Genomic DNA, 26912 nt, shown 5'->3' on the forward strand with positions numbered 1-26912 from the left:
CTTCATTGGAGATGATTTTCAAAGTCAACGTCAAAGACTTCTCTTGGGAGCTGGCCATTCATTCAGAATCCATCTAATTTTATTATTCTCAAGGGCACATGTTTCCACCTTTTCCCCAAGAAGATCTTGATCAAATACTTTGCCCACATTTAGGTAAGTGATATAGATAACATTTCCCTGATCTACCAGTTTAGAACTCAATGAATTAATGATCTCATCAGTTCAGGAGTTCTCTCTAACAATGCAGATAATGCATCTTGTATGATGCTCTGCACATAGTAGGCACTTGGTGAATATTTGCTGAATGAATTATTCTACCCAAGGACCAGGAAAGCAACTTTATGACTGGCTCCCAGGCACCAAATATGTGAGAAATTCTCCTCATTTAATACTCCTCATGTACTTTTTGAGTCCTTACACTTTATGTACTCTTTTTACAAATGAGCCACTGAGATTTCATCTGAGAATTGGAATACCATCATAACAGTACAGTCTGTGTTCAAACTGTACCAAGATAGGTTTCTTACATAAAGTTTAGGCAGGCTTCATTTGTACACAAAGGAGATCAGCTGTCTTATTGTCAAACAGTGGTTTATTGATTTGTCCAACATTAGGTGGATCAAAGCTGGGCAATGTTCATTGCAATTTAAACAGCTGTGTTGTCCTCTCCTTTTGGAAAAAGGATACTGCATGATAAATAGAAATGCATAGAACTATTCACTCTCCCAGAAAATCTATGGGCAAGCAGGTCATCATTCATTCATGCATGCATGCGTACATTCATCTAACAAACATTTGCCATACAGAGCGTCCTTAAAGTCAGTGCAATTTTAAGCTAGCAAAGCTTACAATTTTAAGCCACTTAATTAAATTTTAAATTAATACTTTGATGTCAACTTTGAAAAATGGAAAAACCCCCAGGAAACTTTGTTTGACCCTGTGTTGTTATTTTTTTTATTTTTTATTTTTTTATTTTTTTGCAATAATTGGATAAAAAGCATCCACGGCATGTTTTTCAAATGTACAAATGGCACTGAGCTGGAAGGAAGGCATAGCTAATTGGATAACAAAATTTTAATTAAATTTTTAACAATTAAAGCTTAAAACTTGGACACCTTATTTATTGGACATTTATAGAACACCTACAGCATATGAGGTATTGTGCTAGGTGTGGTAAGTTTATACACAGATGAGTAAGCCCTGGTAATTGTCTTGATGAAATACCTGATCCAACAGAGGAAACAAAGTATGTACAGAAGAGATTTAGCCTTTGGTGCTTTGATCGGCCTGGGACTTCAACAATGTTGTTACTTCCTCAATCAATATATGTTGCAGCTCATCTGTATCTCATCCGTGTTTCTTATCCAAATTTTTTCTTTCTTTTTTAAAAGTAGAGGTTAATGAATACATTTGGTTTTTAATATGTTATTTTTGTATTCCTATCAATACCCTAAACATCAATCCTTCCGTGTAACCAAGAAAACCATTAAGTAAAAACAACCAATATATGTAACATTGTGTGCCCTTGTACACAGACTCCTGTCTTCTGCCAAGAGGAAGAAAGTATGTTTCATTATCAATTCTCTGGCACCATTATTGGTTTTCCAAGAATTCAGAGTTTGGCTTCCTTATAGTGACCTTGCACTATTCCATGCTTGTCTTGTCTATGTTGTCTTGATTGTCTTTCGTCCTGAAGCAGTTTATACATTTTTTTCATGTTTCTTGCCTTTCTATAAATCTTCCATGGAGGAACTATCCAATGTATTGGAGGTCTTTCTTGGTATTTGGTAAGTATCAGTGGAGCACCTGGCTTCTCCGTCTGTTATCCTACACAACTGGGGTCATGCCACTGTCCCTCATACCCAGTGCCCTGGGTCATCCTCTGTCTCCTGTCCCAGGTGACCTCATCAGGCAGTTTTATGATAACTGGTTGTAGCGGAGCTGCCAGAATTTGGAGTATAATCATTGTGACCTATTTTGGGGCAATCTTGTTGCTCTAAGAACCTAACAGGAAGCCCTTGAAGTTCCTGGCATTATTAAGTTCTGCACCACCCCACCAACTCTTCAAAGTGCTGGAGGAGGGGAAGCCCTCTCCGTGGTAATGCTGGTATTACTCATTCCCTGTACCACAGGCCTTTCTCTTTCCTTTCTCTCTCTTCCAATCAGGCAGTCTTCCTCCTCCCTAGAAGGAACACAGAAACCCATAATTCCAAAATGTTGTGAAAGATAAAATCTTATCTTCTGGTTTGTCATCACCATTCCTTCTGTTGCCATAGGGCTGTATGAAGGAGTTACTTAGGACCCTAGTGATTATCCTAGGTCTGTATACAGTCTCTCTCACGGAAGGCCCAATGTGTAGCGAGGGCTCACCAACTTTCCACTTGCTCTGGCATGTACTGACTGAGGTGGTTCTCTCTCCTGTTCAACCACTGGATCATTTCATTCCGGTTTCTAGTTGTAAAAAGCATTTGTGATAGCCAGATGTGAACTGTAGCAACCCACAGGCTTTTCTTCTCTTTATTTTCTTGATTATGAACCATATTTTCCAATGTATTTTCCCATTTCCCCATTCCCTCTTTCAAATTGAAATCATAAAATATTAAGACATAGCTTGGTTTTATTTAAAATAATTTGTCAAGTTCTTCACTCAATTTCTTTACTGCTTCATCTTTTGCCATCCAGGTTAGTGAATGAACTGCAGTCAACTTCATGTCAGAATTTTAGCTTATAGTGTAAGGTAGATAGCATTTTTCACCATGAATCCTTTGGAACTGTCTTTGATCATTGTATTAATCAGAGTAGCTAAGTCTGCCACAGTTGATCATCATTACAACATTGGTGTTACTGTGTACAATGATCTCCTGGTTCTATTCACTTCATTTTGTATCAGTTCACGTAGATCTTGTATTTTTTCTGAAACCATCCTCCTTGTCATTTCTTAGAGGACAATAGTATTCCTTCACAATCATATGCCACAACTTGTTCCACTATCCACCAATTGAAGAGTGTCCCCTCAATTTTCAATTCTTTGCCACCAGAAAAAAAAGTTGCTATAAATGTTTTATACATATAGGTCTTTTTCCTTTTTCTTTGATCTCTTTGGGGTACAGACCTAGTAGTGGTATTACTGGGTCAAAGGTTACATAAAATTTCATAGCCCTTTGGGTGTAGTTCCAAATTCTTCTTCAGAATTGTTGGATCAGTTCACACCTCCACCAATAGTGCATTAGTGTCCCTATTCTTCCACATTCCCCCTACCATTTGTCATTTTTCTTTTCTGTCATATAAGCCAATGAGATCAGTTTGAGGTGGTACTTCAGAGTTGTTTTAATTTGCATTTCTCTAATTATTAATAATTAAAGAATTTTTTTCATATGACTGTAGATAGCTTTGGTTTCTTCTGAAAACTGCTTGCTTGTATCTTGTGATTTTTTATCAACTGGGGAATAGCTCTTATTTTTTATATAAATTTGATTCAATTCCCTATGTATTTGAGAAATGAGAGCTTTATCAGAGAAACTTGCTATAAAATTTTTTGATATTACTTCATTGTCTATAGTTCCTTTCAGCAAAATATAGTTTCCCTGATTATCTTTTTAATTTGGTCTATTTTTGCTTTTGCTTTGTCTGAGATCATGATAGCTATCCCTGCCCTCCCCCCCCTTTTTTTAATCTCAGCTAAAATATAACAGATTCTGCTCTAGCTCCTATTTTAACTCTATATATGTCTTTCTGTTTCAAATGTGTTTTTTGTAAATGGCATATTGTTAGGTTCTAGTTTCTAAGCCATTCTACCATCTACCTCTATTTTACAGGTGATTTCATCTCATTCACAGCCACAGTTATGATGCCTATTTCTGTATTTCCCTACATCCTATTTTCTTCTGTTTATCCTTCTCTCTCTTTATACTGTCTCTCCTCAAAAGTCTGTTTTGCTTCTGACCACTATCTCCTTTAATCCACCCTCCCTTTTATTCCTACTTCTCCCTTTCTCTTATCTTCTTCCTTTCTTACTTACCTTTTGAGTAAGGTAGATTTCTATACCCAACTGAATGTGTGTGTGTGTGTGTGTGTGTGTGTGTATTTCTGTGTGTGTATTCTTCCCTCTTTGAACCAATTCCAATGAGAGTGGGATTCAAGAATTAGCTTTCATCCCCCACCCATTTCCCCCTCCACTGTAAAAGTTCTTCCTTGTGTGCCCCTTTAATGTGAGATAATGCTCCTGCCCCATTCTTTCTCTCCCTTCCTCCAGTGCATCCCTCTTCTTCACCCCTTCATTTTTTTTGAGATCATCCCAACATAATCATCACATACCCAGGTCCTCGGTCTATGTAGGCTCCTTCTAATTGCACTAATAATGATAAAGTTATTAGGACATATATATGTATATATATGTATATATATGTATGTATCCATATCCATATATAAATATAATTTTTCCCACCTAGGAATATAAACATTTTAACTGTATTAAGTCCCTTATGATTTTTCTTTCATGTTTACCTTTTTATGCTTCTCTTGAGTATTGTGTTTTAATGTGAATTTCTTTTTTGTCCTGCTCTAGTATCTTCCTCAGGAATGCTTGAAAGTACTCTGTTTCATTAAATATCCATTACCCCCCCCAAAAAGCATTATATTTGGTTTTGCTGGATATGTTATTCTTAGTTATAATCCTAGATCCTTTGCCTTCTGGAATATCATATTATAAGCCCTCCACTTCTATAACATGGAAGCTCCTAAATCTTGTGTGATACTAATTTGACTTCATAATATTTGAATAATTTATTTCTGGTTGCTTGAAATTTTTCTGTTTGATCTAGAAACTCTGGAATTTGTTATAACATTCCTGGGAGTTTTCATTTTGGGATCTCTTTCAGGAGATAGTAGATTTTTTACTTTCCTGTTTTATCCTATGGTTCTAGGATATTGGGACTGTTTTCCTTGATACTTTCTTGAAATATGATGCCTAGGCTCTTTTTGTGATCATGGCTTTCAGGTAGTCCAGTAATTCTTGAATTACCTCTCCTTGATCTATTTTTCTAGATCAGTTATTTTTCCAGTGAGGTGTTTCCCATTTTTTTCTACTTTATTATTTTTTGACTTTGATTATTTCTTGATGTCTCATGGAATCATTAGCTTCTACTTCCCAATTTTAATTTCTAAGGAATTATTTTCTTTGGTAAGCATTTCTTTTCCATGTGACCAGTTCTACTTTTAAAGGAGTTCCTTTCTTCAGCAAATTTTTGTTCCTCTTATTAAAGTTTTCATAATTTTCTTACATCACTCTAATTTCTTTTCCTTTTTTTCCCCTCTATCATGCTAATCTTTCTTTAAGTTTTCCAGGGAGTCTTGTTGGGCTTGTATCCAATTTGCATCATTTTCTTCGAGGCTTTGCTTGTAGCTGTTTTCACAGTATTATCTTCTTCTGTTATGTCTTGATCTTCTCTGACTTCACAGTAGCTTTTTGTGTCAGGTTCTTTATGGTCAGGGTTTTTTTTCCCTCATTTATAAGATTTTGAGTGCCAAATTTTTCCCTTCCCCTGCTTCTTCCTCCTCCCCCCCAAGATGGCATGCAATCTGATATAGGCTACACATGTACAATTCTATTAAGCATATTCCCACATTAATTATGTTGTAAAAGAAGAATCAGAACAAAAGGGAAAAACCACTAGAAAGGGAAAAAAAGAGAAAATAAAATGCTTCGATCTACATTCAGACTCCATATTTCTTTCTCTGGATGTGAATAGCATTTTCCATCATGAGTCTTTCGGAATTGCCTTAGATCATTGTATTGCTGAGAAGAGCTAAGCCTATCAAAGTTGGTCATCGTACTATGTTGCTGTTACTGTGCACAGTTTTCTCCCGGTTCTGCTCATTTCACATAGTATCAGGTAATGTAAGTCTTTCTAGGTTTTTATGAAATCCACTTGCTCATCACTTCTTATAGCACAATAGTATTCCATTGCATTCATATACCACAACTTGGTCAGCCATTCCCCAATTGATGGGCATCCTCTCAATTTCCAATTTTTTGCCACCACAAAAAGAGCTGCTATAAATATTTTTGTACATGTGGGTCCTTTTTTATGAACTCTTTGGGATACAGAACTAGCAGTGGTATTGTTGGATCAAAGGGTATGCACAATTTTAGCACCCTTTGAGCATAGTTCCAAATTGCTCTCCAGAATGGTTGGATCAGTTCACAACTCCACCAACAATGCGTTAGTGTTTCAATTTGCCTACATCTTCTGCAACATTTATCATTTTCTTTTTTTGTTATATTAGCCAATCTGTTAGGTGTGAAGTGGTACCTGAGAGTTGTTTTAATTTGCATTTCTCTAATCAATAGTGATTTAGAGCATTTTTTCATGTAAGTATAGATAGCTTTATGTCTTCATCTGAAAACTGCCTGTTCATATCCTTTGACCATTTATCATTTGGGGAATGATGTTTGCTTATTTTTTTCTAGCCTATTTCTCAACTTTAAACTTCTTACTATAGCAAAGTTGGTCTTTACTCACCTAGGGGTGGGAAGGCACTCTCCAAAGTTTCAGGCTCTTTTGTGCTGCTATTTTCAGAGCTCATTCTGGGAATCTACAAGTTTTTGGTGCTTCCAAGGTGGTATAATCAGGGGAGAGGTGTGGTCACTGATCTCATCTGCACTCTGATCTTTGCCTAGGAAGGGTTCCTGCTCCCTTGTATTTAAAAGCACTCTGTGTTCCTTTCTGCCCTAGAAGTGTAAGGAGGGCTCCTGCTTCCTTGTGACCAACCACAAGTGCTCCTCTCTGCTCCCAGAACTGCGAATGAGTAATGATGTTGCCAGATAGCATCAGGTCCTGCACCCACTGTCAGCTCAGGGTCCCTCATCTCTTTTTGACCAATTGTACAACCCCCTTACCTAGCTGGCTAAAAGCTCTTAAAGCTGCTGCTGTTACAGCTACCTCCAAGGCCCATCCCTGGTATTGCCTGAGCTGTGCTTGCCCCCACCTTAGTGTGCAGACCTCTCCTGCTAACTTCCTAAGTTGTCTTGGGCTGGAAAAAAATGTGTCATCCTGACCTCCAGAATTTAATTTGATAAGTTATTTTAAAATTGTTTGGAGGGGATTGTTCAGGCTACTTTTTTCATTTGAGCTTCTGTGCATAAAAGTTTTAGGCCAAGCTTGTTACATTTTAGTAGGATAAATTCTTTATGAATTTAGAGGCAAATCTTGGATCTCACACATGGGTAGAAAAGAATAGAATAGATCCTATGGATGGAGATGAGCATTTGGTACCCTGGTATCCTTATTAATGAGAGCTCATTTTCCCTCTGGTGTCTATTTACAAGAGCATCATTGTGGTACACCTACTTGGCAGTGTCATTCTTTAATTCTATTTCTCTGCTACATTTGGGCATTTTTCAGTATCCCTTCTAGGTTGTCCACCAAGGAACAATGACTGAAAGGCCAGGTGGGTCCTAGGCTGTAGTTTCATAGCCAAATACAGTTACTGGTTTCAGACTTTATGTGGGATCTTGAGAGAACAGAGAAAAGGTGAGGTGCCCATCCAGTAGGGAATTCATGTATTAAAGAAAGAAGAAGATTAACTTTTTATTGCTGTCAAACAGATTGTCAACAGGAAAATGCAGCTTTTAAAAGCTATCTCAGTTTCAGTGATCACTTGTATAGTGAAATCATATTGTACACCAATGCCAGGCTAATTTTCCTTAAATATTGCTTTTTATCATGTTACTCCCCTGCTCGTTACTTTTTTAATGAGGTTTTTTTTAATGAGTTGAATGAGATGACTCCTAAGGTTTAGTCCAGCTCTAAATCCTAAAAATTCCTGAATGTCTTATCAAATATGCACTTTCATGATTTTCAAGGTTATGGATGGTCTGGCTCCACCCCATCCACCCGGCTTCATTTTCCATTGCTCTCTAAGACAAATCTGCTATATTAGCTAGGCTATTTTATTATCATCTCCTCATATACAGTGCTCATTTCTGCCTCTGAACCTTTGCTTATTCTGTTACCACAACCTGAAATCTCTTTACTTCTCTCCAACTTTGCCAAGTCCTGCATATTCTCTGAGGACTAATCTAAGTACCATTTCTTATGTTAAGCCTTTTTTCATACTGCCAGGCCATAGCGATACTTGTCTGCTTTCATTCCTTTGGTATTTATTGTCTATGATACACATAGTATTTTGTTTTACCCCTTCACTACAGTGGATCTGTGATCTCAATGATGTGGGCCTTTCTTCTCATGGTATAAATTGTACCCCTTCATCTCTGCCAATCCTGTGACATCCTTGTGCATGACCTTCCATAAATCTGCCACAAGGAATCTACCTAGTATATTGGGGGCCTTAGTAGGGTTCTCTTGATGTTGGTTGGATGCTAATGGAGCTTTTAGGCAGTATATCAGTTATCTTTCACTCTTGTTATATGGCAGACCCAGGACCATTTTTTTCCCCTGGTCATTCATTTCTTCAACAATATTCTCTTCTTTACTTCTCCTGAATAGTAACTTTTTCTAATACGTACTTTGTTTTTACTAGTATGTATGTATTTCTCTCTCATGTTTGTGATAATCCTATTTTTTCCCACTGGTTATTTCATGCATGTGCATCCACTTGCTCTAACTAGATTGTAGGCTATGGCAAGGACAATGTCTTATACATCTCTCCTATGTCATTAGGCACAGTGCTCAATAAGTTATTGATTGGTTGATCGTAGTCTGAGCCTGGTATCTAATAAGTGTTAAATGTCAAGTCTTGTCATATCTACCTTTATAAGATCTCATATAATCTAATCCAATAAACATTTATTAAGCACCTAAGAAAACAGTCTCTGCCCTCAAGGAGCTTATCCTTAATAGGAGGAGACAACACCATAAAGAGTAGGGAGGGGATGAAGCACACCAGGCCACACCTGACACAGAGGCATCTTGTTCCATGGAGTTGAAAAAACTAGGGAGGGCAGCAAATGCAAAGTGGAGTAAGCCCCAAAGTTCAGTATCTGCCCTCTATAAAGAAAGGCATTGGGAGGAGTTTGGTACTCTATCCTCCACCCCTCCAATCAGAGGGAAAAGAGGCTGAGGGAGGTAGTGTCAGTTAAGGCTTGAGTTAGCAGCATGGTGATAGGAACAAAGGTGATGAGCTTAATCTGGAAGGGGCATCCTGTTTTGTGCAGTTGAAAAAAAATCAGGCAGCAGATGGAGAGTGGAGATAAGCTCATTTTTTTTTTTTTAGGCAATTAGGGTTAAGTGACTTGCCCAGGGTCACACAGCTACTAAGTGCCAAGTGTTTGCTCTGAGGTCGGATTTGAACTCAGGTCCTCCTGACTTCAGGGCTGGTGCTCTATCCACTGCACCACCTAGCTGCCCCAAGAGTGGTGATATATAACATCTATATCTATATTTGGAGCAGGTAGGTTGTGCAGCAGATAGAGTGCTGGGCCTAGAGTCAGTAAGACTAATCCAGTTCAAATCCAGCATCATACACTTACTAGTTGGGTGACCCTGGGCAAATCACTTAACCCTGTTTGCCTCAGTTTTCTCATCTGTAAAATGAGCTGGAGAAGGAAATGGCAAGTCATTCTAGTATCTTTGTCAAGAAAATGCCAAAAAGGGTCATGAAATGTTGGATATAACTAAAAAATGACTAAATTTAAAAAAAATTAATATTTCTGTGTATCATACAACATTTCTACTCACACAGCCATCACCCTCTTGAGGTCCTCATCACCTCTCTCACTCAGATTATTACAATGGCCTTCTAAATGTTTTAACCCTCTCCCTATTCTAATCCATCCCTTAAACAGCTGCCAAAGTGATTTTCCTAAAACACAGATCTGACCCTGTCATCCTCTATTCAGTGAATTTCAGTGGTTCCTGTTATATTTAGAATCACTTAAAAGCTTCTGCCAGGCATTTAAAGTTCTTCACAATCTCTCTCCTTCCTACCTTTTCAGTCTTTGCTCTCCTCCAGACATTTCATAATGTTTATTCCTGCCTCTAAACGTGTGCTCATCTTATTACTCCAACTTGAAATCTTTCTCTACTTCCTCCTACATCCTGTGCTTTCTTTAAGGCTCCATTTAAGTCCCATTTTTCATATAAAGCTTTTTTTCCTCTTCAAAATCCGAGGTCACAGTGATAGCTTACTGTGATGATGCTTCATCTCCTTTCTCTGGGCCTATGCACTAGTCTTCTCCTCACATCTGTTGTTCTTTTTTGTTTTTACTTTTTAGGCATTTGGGGTTAAGTGACTTGCCCAGGGTCACACAGCTAGTACGTGTCAAGTATTTGCTCTGAGGCCAGATTTGAACTCATGTCCTCCTGACTTCAGGTCCGGTGCTCTATCCACTGTGCCATCTAGCTGCCCCTTCTCCTCATATCTGGAATGCTCTCCCTTCTCACTCTTGCCTCTTAGAATCTATGGCTTCTTTCAAGATGCTGCTCTAGTGCTCTTTTCTGCAGGAGGCTTTTCCTGGGCTTTCCAGACATTACAGCCTTCTCTTCTAAAGCTACCTTCCATTTACTTTATGTGTACCTTATGCACTTGTGGCTTCAAGAAGCCATAGCATGCACAGCAGCTACATTCTGGTAAAATCATTACTGCAGACAGGCTAAACCAGGTTGAAGATAACCAATAGGCCTCAAAGTTGTTGGTGATTTAGGGGGATGTCCGCCTCAGCATATGAAGACTTCCCCCAGCAGAATGGGAGGATGAGAACAATTTGTTCCAATGGCTATGGAGGCTACAGCAGACACCATGGAGAGCTTAGAGCTTGGTTAGGCATTGAAGACGCCAAGGTTGTGCATTCTGGGCCATTGCCAGTCATCTTGACTTTTGTGTTGCCACTGGACTTTGACTCTGGAAGGGAGAGTGAAGCTGATGACTTTGCATAACTCTGCCTCCCTTAAATCCAATTCATGGGCAAGTCAGAACATCACCTTTTGATGTCATTTGTCCTGTTCAAATAACAAACAACTTCTACATACCTCTATATGTTGCCTCCTGCATTAGAAGGGAAGTTCCCTGACATCAGAGACTATTTTCATCTTTCTTTGTACCCCAGGATTTAACATGGCAACTATGTGCAGTGGATAGAGTATTGGACCTGGAGTCAGGAAGGCTCATCTTCCTGGTTTTAAATCTGGCCACAGATACTTATTAGCTGTGTGACCCTGGGCAAGTCACCTGTTTGCTTCAATTCTTCATCTGTAAAATGAGTTGCTGAAAGAAATGGCAAACCGCTTCAGTATCTTTGCCAAGAGAGCCCAAAATGGGGTCAGGAAGAGTCAGAGATGACTGAAACCATTGAAGAACAATGACAAAGCACTTAGCACAGTGCCTGACTTATAGGAAGTTCTTAATAGAAGCTTTATTCACTGATTGATTGATAAGTGACAGTCATCTGACCAGAAAATTGAGCTTGTCTTATTGCCTATTTAGTATCCAGTCAAGGGCAAGAGAATAACACTCTTATTTCGGTCTTATAAAATTACTTTCAATTTACAGTTTTTGAATTTTTTCCTCATAAATGGAAATCAGTGAACCTTCTGGAAAAGACTCAGGATATTCAGAGGAGTATTTTTAGCACTTGCTGGCACCCTTGGATCAGAAAAGGTTGTTCTTTTTTTTTTTTTTTGCCAACCTTTATAATTCCAAATAGGGCTTGAATCTCCTACTCCTTAATTTCTTTCTAAAACATTTTACTTTTTTTTTTCTAGCAGGCATAGTTCAATTTATTTGTTTATAAAAAACATCTATGTGGTTGCCACAGCAGCTGCCTGGGTCCTCTGGACAGACACTCGAGTGTGAGTCTTCACAAGATGGTCGGTGAATTCCTGATAGGGGGACTTAGTGAACACAGCCTCCTTCCACAGGTCTGGGGTTAGATAGCTGTATGTTTTGGAGATGGCCTCGAAGGTAGCTTTAGTGAAGTTGCCCAGAGTGGCAGTACAGCCTCTTGCAGATGTGTAATAGTAATCAATTCCAGCCATTGTCAGGAGCTTCTTAGGCACAGGAGCTGAGAGGATGCCAGTACCTCTAGGGGAAGGGATTAGGTGCACCAGAACTGATCCACATTGCCCAGTGACCTTGCAGGGCACTGTGTGAGGCCTGCCAATCTTGTTCCCCCAGTAGCCACGTCTCACAGGAATGATGGACAGCTTGGCCAGAATGATAGCACCACGAACAGCTGTGGCCACTTCCTTGGAGCACTTGACACCCAGGCCAACATGACCATTCTAGTCACTAATGTCCATAAGAGCCTTGAACCTGGTACGTTGTCAAGCTCTAGTTTGTTTCTGAACAGGCATGATCTTCAGAACCTCATCTTTCAATGAAGATCCCAGGAAGAAATCTATGATCTCACACGCCTTGATAGGAAGGGAGAAAAGATAGATCTCTTCCAAAGACTTGATTTTCATGTCCTTGATTAGCCCACCCAGCTTAGTGACAGGAACCCACTCTTTGTCTTCCATCTTTCCTCCCCGAGCCCCGCGGCCATGACCACGGCCTCAACCACTGCCCTGACTTCAACCTCGGCCCCCACTGGCAAGGCCATCATGGAAGCCACCTTGACCTCTGACTCTGGGGCCCCTGGGGCCTCCCACTCCTCCTGCAGCACTGGTGTCGTCCTCCATTTTGTGTTCACTAGAAGTAGAAGAACATTTGACTTTTTGAAGCTTATGTGTGTCTCCTTAAAAAAAATCACCCCTTTGAAAATGTGTCTAGTTTCAAATTAGGGGAAACCATGAAGAAACTAAGAACATCCTTATCTTCCTCTTAGGCCACAAGTTCTTCGGAGAAGAGTTTGTTTTTGGTGTATTTTATGTCGTGTTGGACTTGGAGTCAGGAAGATGTGAATTTAAATTCCACTTTAGACACTAAGCTAAGTGATCCTGGGTAAAGTCACCCTAGCTGAGTCTCTATGAACTCATGTGTGAAAGGGTAATAATAATAGCACCTATATCCCAGAGGTGGTCATTTGTAAAAACAAAACTTTAATTTGATGTAATTAAAACTACCCATTTATCTTTTGTGCTCTTATTTTTTATTTGATTATGAATTCTTCCCTCTCCCTAGATCTAAAAAGTATTTTCTTTTTTACTCTTTAATTTCTTTATGACACAGACTTTTATATTTAAATCATACCTCTTTTTGTAGCTTATCTTATTACGTGTTGTGAGGTTTTAGACTAAACCTAATTTCTACCAGATTGCTATCCAGTTTTCATAGCAGTTTTTGCCAAATAGTGAGCCCTTACCTTAGGAAGCTGTTTTCTTTGGGTTTATGGAATACCAGACTACTAGGTTCATTTACTTCTGTGTGTTCACAAAAGTTGTTGTGAGGACCAAATGAGGTAATATGTAAAGCGTTTTACAAGCTTAAAGCTCTATGAAAATGCTATTAAAGATAATAATGATAATAATAATACTATTTTTGTCTTTTCATTGCCAGTCCCAATCATAGCCTCCTTGCACATAAAAGATACTTAATAAATTTATTTATTAATAAATAATAAATCTCCTCTTTGAAATTCTGCATTTGTTGTAAGGACTCAGGGACCAGCTTTTTTTTTTCACCTTGCTTAATTTATTTTTATTTTCCCAAAAGGGAGTTCCTGAGAATCTAGATGCAGAAGATTAGGCCATTATCTATCTTGAATTTCTTTCATTCTTATTTCTTTCTATCTGATTTAGTTAGTTCCTACCAAGCTTCCCGCAAGATGCTTTCCTGTGTTATTAAATATCTTACAATTGAAGAGTGTCACTTCTCATAAACCAGCTATGGAATTCTTCTGGGTCCCTAGGGCCTTTCAATTTAGTTGGCTCAGCTGGCATAGTTGATACTGTTCAGGACTATAGAGTTAGAGGTTGAATGAAATGGTCTATGGGCAGCCCGTAACTATTTCCCAGTTGTTTATGGGGGCAGTGAGCCTAAGTGTTTCACCAGATATTCACAGTTATCCCCACTTGCATGTGTAAGTGAAAGGGCTGGGATTGTTAACTTCTCCAGATACTGAGAATTATCACAGTTGCCTTTCTTGGCTACTTTGGGCACTCATCTTAAAAAAAAAATTATTGATGACTTTTGTTCGTACATTTCTGGATATATTCCACCATCTATGCCCCTCATCCTTGCCCTGCCCCACTCAAACCATCTTTAGTAACAAAGGAAAAGCCAGTTATGCAAAAACAGCTGGTGAGAGGCAGTGTGGCCTCATGGAAAGAGAGTTGAATTCTGAGTCAGAAAGACCAGGGCCCAAGTCTTATCTCTGACATATATTGGGGATATGATCTTGCAAGTCATTTGACTTTCTAGTGCCTCAGGCAACTTTTTTAGTAAGAGAACAAGTGCCAACCTGTGTTAGTAAAGGGAGTTTCTTTATTCCCAAAGCAGCAAAATCAAATCCTCCCCAAAAATGGGAAGAAAAATAAAACTAGCAGTGATCTTGTTATTTGGTCGTTTCAGTTGTGTCTGACTGTTCATGACTGCATTTGGTGTTTTCTTGGCAAGGATACTGGAGTGGTTTGCCATTTCCTTCTCTAGCTCATTTTACAGATGAGGAAAATGAGGCAAAGTTAAGGGTCACACAGCTAGTAAATATCTGAGGCTAGATTTAAACTTAGGAAGATAAGTTTTTCTGATTTTAGGCCCAGTAATCTATCCACTGCTCTACTTAATTGTCCAAGTAGTGACCTTACCTGATTATAATGGCAACATTCTTCCCTAGTAGTCTTCCCTGTTGTTGTTTGTCTTTCATTTTGGAAGAGCCAAAGACGTGGGGAGAGTGATGAGAGTTATGTCTTGACTTGCCTATGATTGGATTTCCCCAAGGCAAAGTGGTAAAAGCAACTAGTTCTTAAATCAGAAATTCAAATCCCAAATCACTTAACACTTTCCCCTACATCAGTTTCCTCATTTGCAAAATAAGAGGGTGAAATTAGAGGGCTTTTGAGATTCTCTTCAGCTCTATATCTATGCTCCTGTGATGTCGCTGTTGAAAGGAGGGAGCTCTTTTTTTTTTTTACCATCATTTAGATTGGTTATTACTCCAAGTATGACTTTATTTTAGTGTTCTTTGCATTTATATTATCGTAGTTATTGCTATGTCATGTTGAATGATGAGGACCTTGCCTCCTACTTTATTACTAAAATTGAAGCCATTCAGTGTGAAATCCCTCATTTTTCTTCTTCATCCCCAAATCCCTTGATATCCTCTCAACGTATCTTCTTTTCCTAGTCTCTGAGATGGCCTTCCCTTCCCCTCCCCCCAAGAGTAAATCTGTCTACGTGAGTTCTTGGTCCTGTCGCCTTCTGTCTTCTCTAACAGATTGTAACCTCACTCCATATCAATTTTTTCCTTCCCTACTGTTTAAAAAAAAAGCCCAAGTATCCTTAATCCTAAGAAAAACACAAAACAAAAACACAGAAAGCAAACAAACAAAAATCTTTCATTTCCTTCTCATCGTTACTCTTATTTATCTCTCCTACTTTGCTTAGCCAAACTTCTAGAGAAAATTGTCTATATTTTCTATGCCTCTACTTCCTCTTCTTTCATTCACTTTTCATCCCTTAGAATACCTCAATACTCGCTTGAAACTGTTCTCTTCAAAGTTTCCTGTGGTATCTTAATTGCTAAATCTGTCCTCATCTTTCTCAACCTATCTGCTGCATGTCACACTGTTAACTGCTCTCTCTTCCTGGATAGTCTCTCTTATCTGGGTTTTTGGGGCACAACTCCTCTTATTTCCCCTACTGTTTGTCTAACCACTCCTCAGTCTGCTTTGCTTGTTGGAAATCACTATCATGTCTCCCCCTTTCCAACTCTCTGTCTTTCCGGCTTTTCTCTCCCCCTCCCTCCCTCCTCCCTCCTCCCTTCTCCCTTCCTCCCTTCTCCCTTCTCCCTTCTCCCTTCTCCCTTCTCCCTTCTCCCTTCTCCCTTCTCCCTTCTCCCTTCTCCCTTCTCCCTTCTCCCTTCTCTCTTCTCTCTCTCTCTCTCTCTCTCTCTCTCTCTCTCTCTCTCTCTCTTTCTCTCTCTCTCCTCTCTCTCTCTCTCTCTCTCTCTCTCTCTCTCTCTCTCTCTCTCTCTCTCTCTCTCTCCTTCCTTCCCTCTCTCCCCTCTGTCTCTGTGTCTCTGTCTCCGTCTATCTCCTCATCATTTCCCATGGCTTTAAATCATCATCTCTGTCAGTGACTCCCAAAATACAATGTTATCTTTCCCCCCAAATCTAACCCTTTCCCATACTTTCTTATTTCTGTCGAAGGCACCACTCTCCTTCTAGTCTGTAGGTTTATAACCTTGGTATTATCCCTAATTCCCCATTCTTCCTTACCCCCTCTAGCCAATCATTTGCCAGATCTTGCTATTTCTGCCTCACATCTTTCACATTCAGTACCTTCTCTTTCCTCCTAAAGCTACCATTTTGGTCCAGGCTCTCTGCACCTGTCACCTAGATTCTTGCAACAGCCTCCTAATTGGTCTCTCTGCCTTAAGTTTCTTGCCATTTTAGCCGATCCTGGCTACTGCTACAGAAGTGATTTACCTTAAGCACAGTATGGACCAGATCATTCGCTTATTTAATAAACTGCAGTGGCTTTCTATTGACTCTAGAATCAAATATATACTCTGCTTGGCTTTTAAAGCCCTCCCAGATTTGCCCCAGCCTATCTTTCAAGCCTAACTGTACATTACTACTCGTTCTTGAGGCACAATGGATGGAATACTAGGCCTGAAATCAGAAAGACCTGAGTTCAAATCTGGCCTCAGATACTTAGTAGTTGTATGACCCTGGGCAAGTCATTTAACCTTTGTTCACCTCCAGTTTCCTCAAATGTAAAATGGGGATAATAATAGCATCTATCTTGCAGAATTGTCATATCAAATGATAATATTTGTAAAAAAGTATTTAGCGCAGTTCTTGGAACATATTAGGGAATATATATGTATACATATGCTTATTATATGTGCTTATTACCTATATGCTTATTCCTTTCTGCTTTCTGCTATTCAGTCAATCTGACCTTCTCTCTATTCCTCACTCATGGTACTCCATTGGATTTTGTTGTGCCTTTCCATTGACTGTCTGCCATGCTTAGAACATACCCTCTCTTCACTTCCACCTAAAAGAGTCCCTCTCTTAATTTAATATGCAGTTCAAGGACCATCATCTAAGTGAAACTTGTTCTGATCCCCTCAACTATTTCTGTTTCCCTCTCAAACTATATTGGAAAAAAGACATATACTCTGAGCTCACTCTCCCAATTGCTACTCAAACTAGCAGGTTGGGTCCCCAGACCAAGGCTGCTTCTCCCCTCAAGGTTTTAGAGGTAATCCTGAAGTGTTGGGGTATTTCTCTAATATTGTTGCTCATGGGCCATCATTCAGTGTATTCTCTCAAATACTATCTCTTAGTAACCATTTCCTCAATATTATCTATCATGTGATCGCTGCTCCAATATAATTTTTACCAGTTGATCTCTGACTAATATCAATTATCCAATTAACATTAATTAACTTTTACAAAGTGATATTTACTGGGCAGCTAGGTGGCACAGTGGGTAGAGTTCTGGGCCTAGAGTCAGGAAGACTCATCTTCCTGAGATCAAATCTGATATAATTATACTTATCAGAAGTCCAGGGATAGGAAGGGTCCTGAATTTGGGATTGACTATAACGTTGTTATCAGTGTGATGGTTTCCCTCTTCTTGCTTCAGATGTCTTAGGCTATCCATGGAGTTGTCAGCATTTTTTTTTGTGCTTTGAAAAATTCCTAAATCAATGATACTAAAAATAATCCTCTTTTGTTCTACAGGATTTGAACATAATTTTTGGCATAGAAAAATTGTGACTGCTTAGAGGCTTCTTTGATCTTCATTGGACACCAATACCTGGACATCATGATCTCCCATTTCATCATTTTTCTGAGGTGAGAGGGCCTTTTAAAAAGGGTCAGAGTTTTTTTTTTTTAATGTGTTAGTTTTATTGACTCCCTCCCTTCTTGTGGTCTAATGCTTTTATATACTATAAAGTATATAATAGACCTCTTAATTGATTGGATAACTAGGGTTTTGATTCAAGGGTAGGAAAGTAGAGCTTAGAGCTACTGTCAAATTTGACCTATAAAGCTTGAATATCAGTAGGTAGTTGTAGATGTAAGCTACCATAAAGGCAACTCCATCAGGGAGACTACAAAAATGGCCACCATGAGAGTAGGGGTCTGGAGTCTTCTGTACAAAGTTTTACAAGATGTCCTACAACTTAAATTTATGCCACTGGGATCTATTAACCTCCTGTAATAACTCACATGCCCTCTCTTTGAAAGGAGACCAATCCCTAGTGCCATGCTATTCCAGAGTAAGAGTTTGTTGATCAGGGGTTAGTTATTGGGTTATGGTGGGGTGGGGTAGAAGGAGTAGGAAGTAGGCAATGAAGAGTAAGATGTAGATTTGCCAGCCTGTGGAACAGGATCAGAGAGGTCCTAATTGTTACTGATTTTGTAATCCTGCAGGAGCAATAATGCAGTAGGTGGCATAGTAGATAGAGTACCAGGCTTGGAGCTAGGAAGACCCCATTTCGAATCCTGATTACAGATACTTGCTAGCTGTGTAACTAAGCATTTAACCTCTTTCAACCTTTGTTTCCTCTTCTGTAAAATGAGGATAAGAATAGTATCTGCTTCTCAGAGTTGTTGTGAGGCTAAAATGGATGATATATATAAAGTGTTTTGTAAACTTTAAAATTATATGCATAATATATTCACACATTAGCTATTATTGTTGTATTTATATGACTTGGGATACTTAGTAGGGAACCAATGTCAACGAAGAATTCTACAACAAAATCTTGAGAAAGCTAGTTATTACAAAGAAATTGATTAATTTCTGAGATTTCGGGTAAAAATCTCTGAATGGTAAAATAATTGTTGTTCATCCTTCATTCTCCAAGAGGACCGACGACATCAGGAGGGTGATATCTTGACTTGCAAGTGGATGGGATTTAAGTGAGGCAGAGCTGTGCAGAGTCATCAGCCTCACTCTCTCCTCCAGAGTCATCAGAGTCCAGTGGCAAGACATAGGTCAAGGTGATTGGCAATAGCCCTAGATGCAGTGGGAGACCTTGGCCTTTTGTTAAAATAACAACAACTAACATTTCTATGGCACTAAACACGTGACAGACATTGTGCTAAGTGTTATACAATTAATCCTTGTGTGGATAAATAACTTTTCCTGTTTGAATACTTGTATAGGTAAACTTTCATGGTGATCCTGGACAAGTTATTTATCTTCTTAGGTCACCCCACCCCCACCTCCCAATCTGTAAGACCATCTATTTCAGAGCAGATGCAGACCTACATTTGTAGGGGGAGCTTGCCTACTCTGAGTTCCTAAACCAACGAGAGAGAGAGAGAGAGAGAGAGAGAGAGAGAGAGAGAGAGAGAGAGAGAGAGAGAGAGAGAGATCACTCTGTACACCTTCCACCTATGGAAGTGGCAATGCAACATTTCAAGATTTGCCTGAGGCTCCCAGAGGGTAATCGGGAATAACAACAATCACATGGCTGCAGCTCTTTTGCAAGGACTTTTTTCACATAGGCCCTGTGACTTGGGTAGTGTAAGTATCACTCCCATAAATAGAAAAGGGAGGGAAAGGAGAAAACTGCTCAGCTGCATCTGCTAAGGCAGATACCATAGAGAATAGGAGGTGGAGCATATGAAGAATGTTAGCAGGGAAGCCCAGGAATTTACCAGAGACAGTGGCCAAGAGGGTCAACAACCAGACTCACAGATGTCTATACAGACTGAACTAGAGATCCTAACTCAAGGTAAATCTGATTGCATAGATAGCGGTGAAACTCCTGTTTAGGGTATGGGAATGGAAAGACATGTGCTATTTTAAAAGAAAGAAATAAGATGAAAGATTAGCACTGCATATCAATAAGAAATGTTCATGAAAGTCCATGTGAGTCTTATGAATAAGTGAAGTCAAGTCAATGAGCATTTATTAGGCACTTGCTATGTCCCAGGTACTGTGCCAAGTATTAGGGATGTGAAGAGGCAAAAATGCAGTCATGATCTCAAGGAGCCCATGGTCTATTATGGGAGACAACTTTTGAATAATTATATACATACAACATATGTATAAGCTAAATTGTAGATAATTTCAGACGAGAAACATTAGCATTGATAGGACTGGGGAAGGCCTTTTGAAGAAGGTAGAATTTGAACTGAGAATTGAAGGAAGCCAGGAAATCCAGGAGGTAGAGATGAGGAAGGGGAGAATTCTAGTCATGGGAGATAGCCAATGAAAAGACATGAACTCTGTATATGGAATGTAGTGTCCCAGGAGCAGCAAGGTGGCCAGCATCATTCTATTGTAGAGTGTGTGGAAGAGAGTGAAATGAAGTGAAAGAAGACTAGAAAGGAAGGAGAGGGTCAGGTGTGAAGGGCTTCAAAAACCAAACAGGATTTTCTATTTGATCTTGGAGGTAAAAGGGAGCCATTGGAACTCATTGTGTAGGGAGGTAATATGATCAAGACCTTCACTTTAAGGTCACATTAGAAGCTGAGTCAGGGATGGTCCAAGGTCAGACTGCAGTGATTTGATATTGAGATACTCATAATAAGAAAACCAATAATAAACCAATAATAAAACAGCAACAAATGATACATCTATCAAGTTAAAGATTGCAAAATCATTTTACACTTGGAGTTCCACAATAACCCTGTGTACTAGGTATTAAAGGTTTTATTAACACCTATTTTGTAAATGGGGAAACTGGGTCTAGAGAAATCAAGTGATTCACCCATGATTGAAAAACTACAAGTGTCAGAGTTAGGATTTGAACCCAGGCCTTCCAGACTCCCAATCCAACTTCCTCTTAATAAATTAAAAAAAACTAAACTAAATGTAAAAATAAGATAATTATGTTGTGTTAAAATCCAGTATAATCTGAAGAGCAGTTACACTGTGTTTTATTTCCTTTAAATATGGTTTTGAAATATTCTGGTCCTTTTAAGAGTTAGTGGTATCTGGCAGAGAAAAATAACTTAAGGGAACTCACAGCAGTTACTAAGGAGATGAATTGTATGGAAATTCAGCATTGATCAAAAAGGAATTGGGAGGATCAATGCCAGTGGAGCTGAGACACTCCTACTCAAATAAAAAAGGCAGGTTAAGGCTTTCAAATGCTAGCTGCCAGGGAAACCCCTGACAGGAAAAGAAAAAAAAAACAACAATAATAACAAAAAGCATTTATGGGGATTCACATTCCTGATGGGAAGCCACATGGTGTGACCCTGATCTCTTTGTAGCTTTTGCCAAGCCATGTGGAAAAGAAAGCCAGTTTTTCTCTTCTGTATATAGACAGAGAGGAATTGAATAAATAGTTAGCCAGATTTCTCTGTGCTAGCAGTCTATGGCAACTCAAATACTCCATTACACCTTATAGCAGAAGAACTGAAACCAAATACTAGGAAGTATTGATGTTGAATTTAGGATAGAGGTTCGGGTACTCAGGTCTGAAGGAAGGCCAAGATGGATTAAGTAGGGATAGCTAACTTCTAACTTATTCTTGTGGGTGATGTAATAGTACTCCAAAAAATACTTTGCAAGAGGAGAAATGCCTCATTTATCTAGAGGCCACTGATTCAAGAGCTTCCACTATCCAGAACACAGCTAAGATTCAGAAAGCAAGTTTTTTTCTTTAGAGTTTCTCAGCAGCCAAAGTGGATAACAGTAATTATAATGTATAGTTATGTAGTACTATAGTGTTTTTCAGCGTGCTATCATATACCTTATCTCATCTGATTCTTACAACAACCCTGTGAGACAGGCAGGATGTTTTATAGATGAGAACGCTGAGTGAGAAGAAACTTGGGCTTGCATTAGGCCACATGATTTGTCACGAGGAGAGCCAGAACTAAGATTCCTGTCTTCTGACACTCATTCTTTTTGCTACATACAATTAAGCTGCTTTTCAAGTAAAACATTAAAGCTCATGTACTTTACTCATAGACAACCTCCCAGGTCCTGTTTCAGAGCCCATTTACTTGCAGTTTAGATAATGTACTAATAATATAGGTTATCTCGTTTTTTTAAATCCACTGTAGATTAGAAGGGGAGGAGGTGGGGGGGATTCTAGAGTTAGGCACCCTGATTTGAGCCAAAATTGCTTATAGATGGTATAGCAATGAAGGAGGAGACAGTTTATCAAAATCAGACACAATTCATGACATGTGGCAGCCTAGGACCATTTAATTTAAGGGAATTTAACTCTATAAACTCCAAGAAGTCATTATATTGTAGCAGGATATGGTAATTGTTGGTCATAATGATAACCCTGAGTTATCAAGGAAAGATGAAAATGTGGTAAGTATTTAACAAAGAAGGGATATGCATAATTCATTTTAGAACAAACTCCATCAAAATATGGTTTAAAGGTTAAAGAGATGAGTTTTGGTATTTGGAAAATGTATTTATGTAAGGCAGTCAGTCAATAAGTATTTATTAAATGTGCCATGCACTGTGCTAAGTGCTGTGGATACAAAGATAAGAAAAAGACAGTCCCTGCTTATAAGGAACTCACAGTGTAATGGAAGAGTCAAAATGCAAACAGCTGTGTGTAAATAAGATTTATACTAGATAAAATGGAGACACTCAACAGAAGAAAGGCCCTAAAATTTAGAGGGATCAGGAAAAGTTTCTTGCAGAGACAATTTTAAGTATGGGAGACTACCAGTGAAAGTGCCCAGAGTTGGCAGACAGTGTAATCTTATTCAAGGAACAGCCGTGGTCTGAGAAGTAGGTGGAGAACTAGGAGAGAGGAGCATTAACAAAAATCTAGAGAAAAGAGATGATAAAAAAAAAGGTGATCAACAGTGTCAAAGGTTGCAGAGATGTCAAGAAGGATGAGGACTGAGGAAAGACTATTAGATTTGGCAATTAGGAAATTATTCATATTTTTTTTTCAGTTGAATGATAGTGTTGGAAGCCCCAGTGTAGAGGATTCAGAAGACAGTGAAAGGAAATGGCCTTTTCAAGGAGCTTAGTGACAAAAGGGAGGAGAGATGTGGGAGGATAGCTAGTGGGGATGGATGGATCAAGTGAAGGTTTTTTGAAAATGACGGAGACATGAACAAGGGAGTGTGGAAGGCCAATGAACAGGGAGAAATTGAAAACAAATGAGAAAATAGGGATAACTTAGGGATAAAGTAGGGTGAAATCTGCTGGAGAAGATGGGATGGAATAGATTATTGATTCAGCAGATAGTTATTAAGCACATATTACACTATGCAGCATGACTAGAGGATAGAGTGGTAGACTTTAACTCAAGGAATGCTGGGGTTCAAGTCATGCCTCTGACATTTACTAGCTATGTGGCCATGGACAAATCTTACAGCTTCCTCGCCATATGGCTGTGAGTTATATAATACATTTTTTGCTCCTGAGGTAACCCTGGGACTTACCTACTAAATATGGCTGGATTGCAGTCTGTTTGGTTGAAGAAGTACCCACACTGAAGAAATTGCAGATTTTTCACATATCCTTAACATATGTGGAACACTGTAGTAGACACAGAGGGAGGTTAGATGAGACATTGGTCTTTTAGTACAAAGAAAACTGGATATGGAGGTAGAGAGGATCTGGTTTTAAATCAGCCCTACTGTATAATATTGCTTAATGATACTAGATTGATTAGGCAACAATAATAAAGTTAGCTAACATTTCTATAGTATTTGTATAATCATAGAATTTGAAATTTGGAGAGGATCTCAGCAGTTACCTAGTTCAAGCCATAAAGTGGTCCCCACCATAAAGTACTCTGCAAGTAGCTGTACCATTTGTGTTTGAAGAACTCTGAGTAGGGGGAAGCCACCACCTCTGGAGGCAGGCCATTTCACTTGGGGATGGCTGTAATTGTTAGGAAATTTTTCTTAAAGTCAATCCTAGATTGCCCTCTCTGCAACTTTCAATCATTGCTTGCTTCTTGTTTTCCCCGCTGGAGCCAAGTAGCACATGTCTAATCCTTCCTGTGCATGACAGCCCTCAAATATTTGAATATAGTTATCATCTACTCCCCCCACCCCAGTTTTCTCTTCTCTAGGTGAAATGTCCCCAATTCCTTCGGCAGATTCTCTTACGACATTTAAGACCCTTTATCATCCTGGTGAAACTTCACAAAGTCCTTTGCATATTATCATTTCATTTGATCCTTATAACAAGCCTTTGAGAGTAGGTGTTACTATTGTCCCTATTTCACAGAAGAGGCTGAGAAGATAAGTGGTGTATCCCACAGCCAGGAGGTGTGGGAGGCCGAGCTCAAACCCCAGTCTTTTGATTTCAAGTCCTGAGGTTGCTTTGCAGTCATTACAATGTTAGCTTTTTCTCTCATTAGTCTGACACATGGTTACATTTTCTTCTCATCTTACAGACAAAAGAACATGATGTATCTATCTATGCAAACATAGATGTATGTAGTTGAAGGCACTTAAAGCAACATATGGAGGCTTGTAGAATGAAATTGTTATGATAGAACTAATGCAAATGTCTTATGTGCAGGAATATATTATGTTCTAGCTGTGTATCTGATAACTCATCTCTTTTGTTTCATGTGGGCTTAACTGCTGTCAGAGGAGGCCAGAGGGCTGAGTTTAATACTGTAAACATGCATGTTGAGCAGAATTCTTTGATCCCCTTGAGCATAGTAGGTAGGGGTTTCTGCTCTGACATTAAACTTTTGGCTCTTTTTTTTTCTTTCTCGAAGTTCAGAATAATTTTATTAGTGATCAAGTTCCTTCCAAAATCTCTCTCACATTGTGTTCACCACAAAGAAAAGGAAATATTCTCTCTCTCTCTCTCTCTCTCTCTCTCTCTCTCTCTCTCTCTCTCTCTCTCTCTCTCTGTATGCTACAGACTTTATTTTGGTATCTGATACCTTTAAACTGTTTGGATTTTTAAAAAAGTAAACTGAGGCATGAGATAGTAGTGACTTACTATTCACTCTGAAATTTCCAGGCAAGGTAAAAACAGAAGCCTGAAGTATCAGCCTTTGCTATACTGTTACCTCGAGACTATATCTTGTATAGAGTTTGAAGGTTGTTTTCTGCATTAAGAAATAAAAATGAGTGTTTAAGGTCAGGGAAATGACTGGACAGATGGTATACTGTCTGTGCCTCAGGGGAATCATCTCTTTCTTTCTGTGTATGAAAGATTTGTCTGTTTTGAATGCAAGGTGAATAGTAAAGCCTTGGTAGGAATGCTGCCTTCCCCAACCACTTGGCCTTGAAGTGTGTGATTTGTTTGCCAAAGACCTGGTAGCAGTTTAGCCTGTCAAAACGTTGCAAATTCACTGCAGTTTGCCAAAGCAAACTATCAAAGTGAAATAACACACGCTAGCCGCACACACACATTCTCATTCCCCAAATGTTGATGGAGAAATGGATAAGGATAATCAAAGATCATGGCCAGATTTCCTGTGTTTTGGACATGTTCAAGTATAGACACAGACTGTAGGCACAGTGGATAATGCATTCTTACACAGTGACTGAATGATGGAAGTGAGGCAACCTCCAATGTGGGAGGTAGCATGTTGTCATAAAAAGAAAGCTGGATTTGGAATTAGGAGACATGAGTTCAAATTCTGGCTCTGTTATCTATGAGCTGTGTGACTGTGGGCCAGTCACTCAACATCTCTGTGCCCATTTCCTTATCTGTAAAATGGAGGTGATAATATTTGCATGGCACACTTCATGGGGCTGTGGTGAGGAAGGCACTTTGGAATACTATATAAATGTGAATTACTCTTATTATTGCCTTCATTTTTTCTAGCCCATAGGATGATATCACTGCTCTTGTAGCCCAGAAAATAATTTTGTCCTGACAGATTGCTATGGCCATTCCATTTATAGGAAACCCCATTTCCTATAGCATAATTAGAAGAATGTTGGATTTAGAGATCCTGGGTTCAAATCCTCACTTGGCCACAAGCTTGGGCAAATAAGTTGCTTAATCCCTGTAGGCCTCAATGAGGGGGTAGGAATAGAGGAGACGTCTAAGTTTACTTCTGAACCCAAACCCATCATCTCAAAGGTTTATTCTCCAATGTATTTTCTTTTGTAACCTCATGTATTTTTAGCCTTACTAGGAACCAGCCACTGGCATTCTGTGATAGAAAGGGTGTTTTTACACCTGTAGGCAAATATAATGAAAATCTTCTTTGGTTAAATCATAATGAAACAGGAAAGCTTGACTGCTCTTTGCATTTTTCCCCATTCAGAAAAGAAGAAAAAAAGACCCTAGAGTTCCTTGTTGGCAGTTTAGGTGGGGCAGTGGCTAGAGCACTAGGCTTGGAATCAGGAAGACTCATCTTCAGGAATTCAAATGCAGCCTCAGACATTTACTGTTTACCCTGGGCAAGTCACTTAAACCTGTTTGCCTCAGTTCCTCATCTGTAACATGAGCTGGGGAAGGAAATGGCAAATCACTCTTTCTCAAGAAAACCCAAATGGGGTCCCTAAAAGTCAGACATGACTGAAAAATGACTGAACAGCAAGGATTCCTTTAGAGACTTAGAGATTGTTGATTTGTAGGTACTCACACCTAATAGCTTGGATTTTTCTTTTTTTTTTTAGATTTTCAAGGTGAAGTAGCATCCTTGACTTTAATTTCCCTCATAATGTAATCCCCAAAGCAATTTGCTTTAAACCAGGGGTTAACTTGGGGTCCATGGATAGATTTCAGAGTGTCTGTCACTGTAGATAGAAAAAAATTACACTTTTATTTTCACTGATCTCTAACTGAAAATTAGCATTTCCTTCAATTATTAGCATATAAGGTGTTCATAGGCTTCACCAGACTGCCAAAAATCCATGACACACACAAAAAGGTTAAGCTTTAAGCTAAGAGCAAACATT

The 26912-nt window shown here is 39.0% G+C and overlaps 1 protein-coding gene and 1 pseudogene across 1 annotated transcript in view; one reads left to right on the forward strand and one right to left on the reverse strand.

The window, feature by feature from the left end:
* The window catches only part of THSD4 (thrombospondin type 1 domain containing 4), an 891140-nt gene that overhangs the window by 37783 nt on the left and 826445 nt on the right, over positions 1-26912 (forward strand). The window contains exon 2 of the mRNA XM_020982022.2: positions 17814-17927. Coding sequence (XP_020837681.1) covers positions 17899-17927 — 29 coding nt within the window. The 5' untranslated portion in view covers positions 17814-17898. The remainder of the gene's footprint in view (positions 1-17813; positions 17928-26912) is intronic.
* On the reverse strand, positions 11713-12638 carry LOC110205448 (small ribosomal subunit protein uS5 pseudogene; annotated as a pseudogene).

The sequence above is a fragment of the Phascolarctos cinereus genome, unplaced genomic scaffold (assembly GCF_003287225.1).
Source record: "Phascolarctos cinereus isolate Bilbo 61053 unplaced genomic scaffold, phaCin_HiC Scaffold_3;HRSCAF=262, whole genome shotgun sequence".
In the NCBI taxonomy this organism is placed as follows: domain Eukaryota; kingdom Metazoa; phylum Chordata; class Mammalia; order Diprotodontia; family Phascolarctidae; genus Phascolarctos; species Phascolarctos cinereus.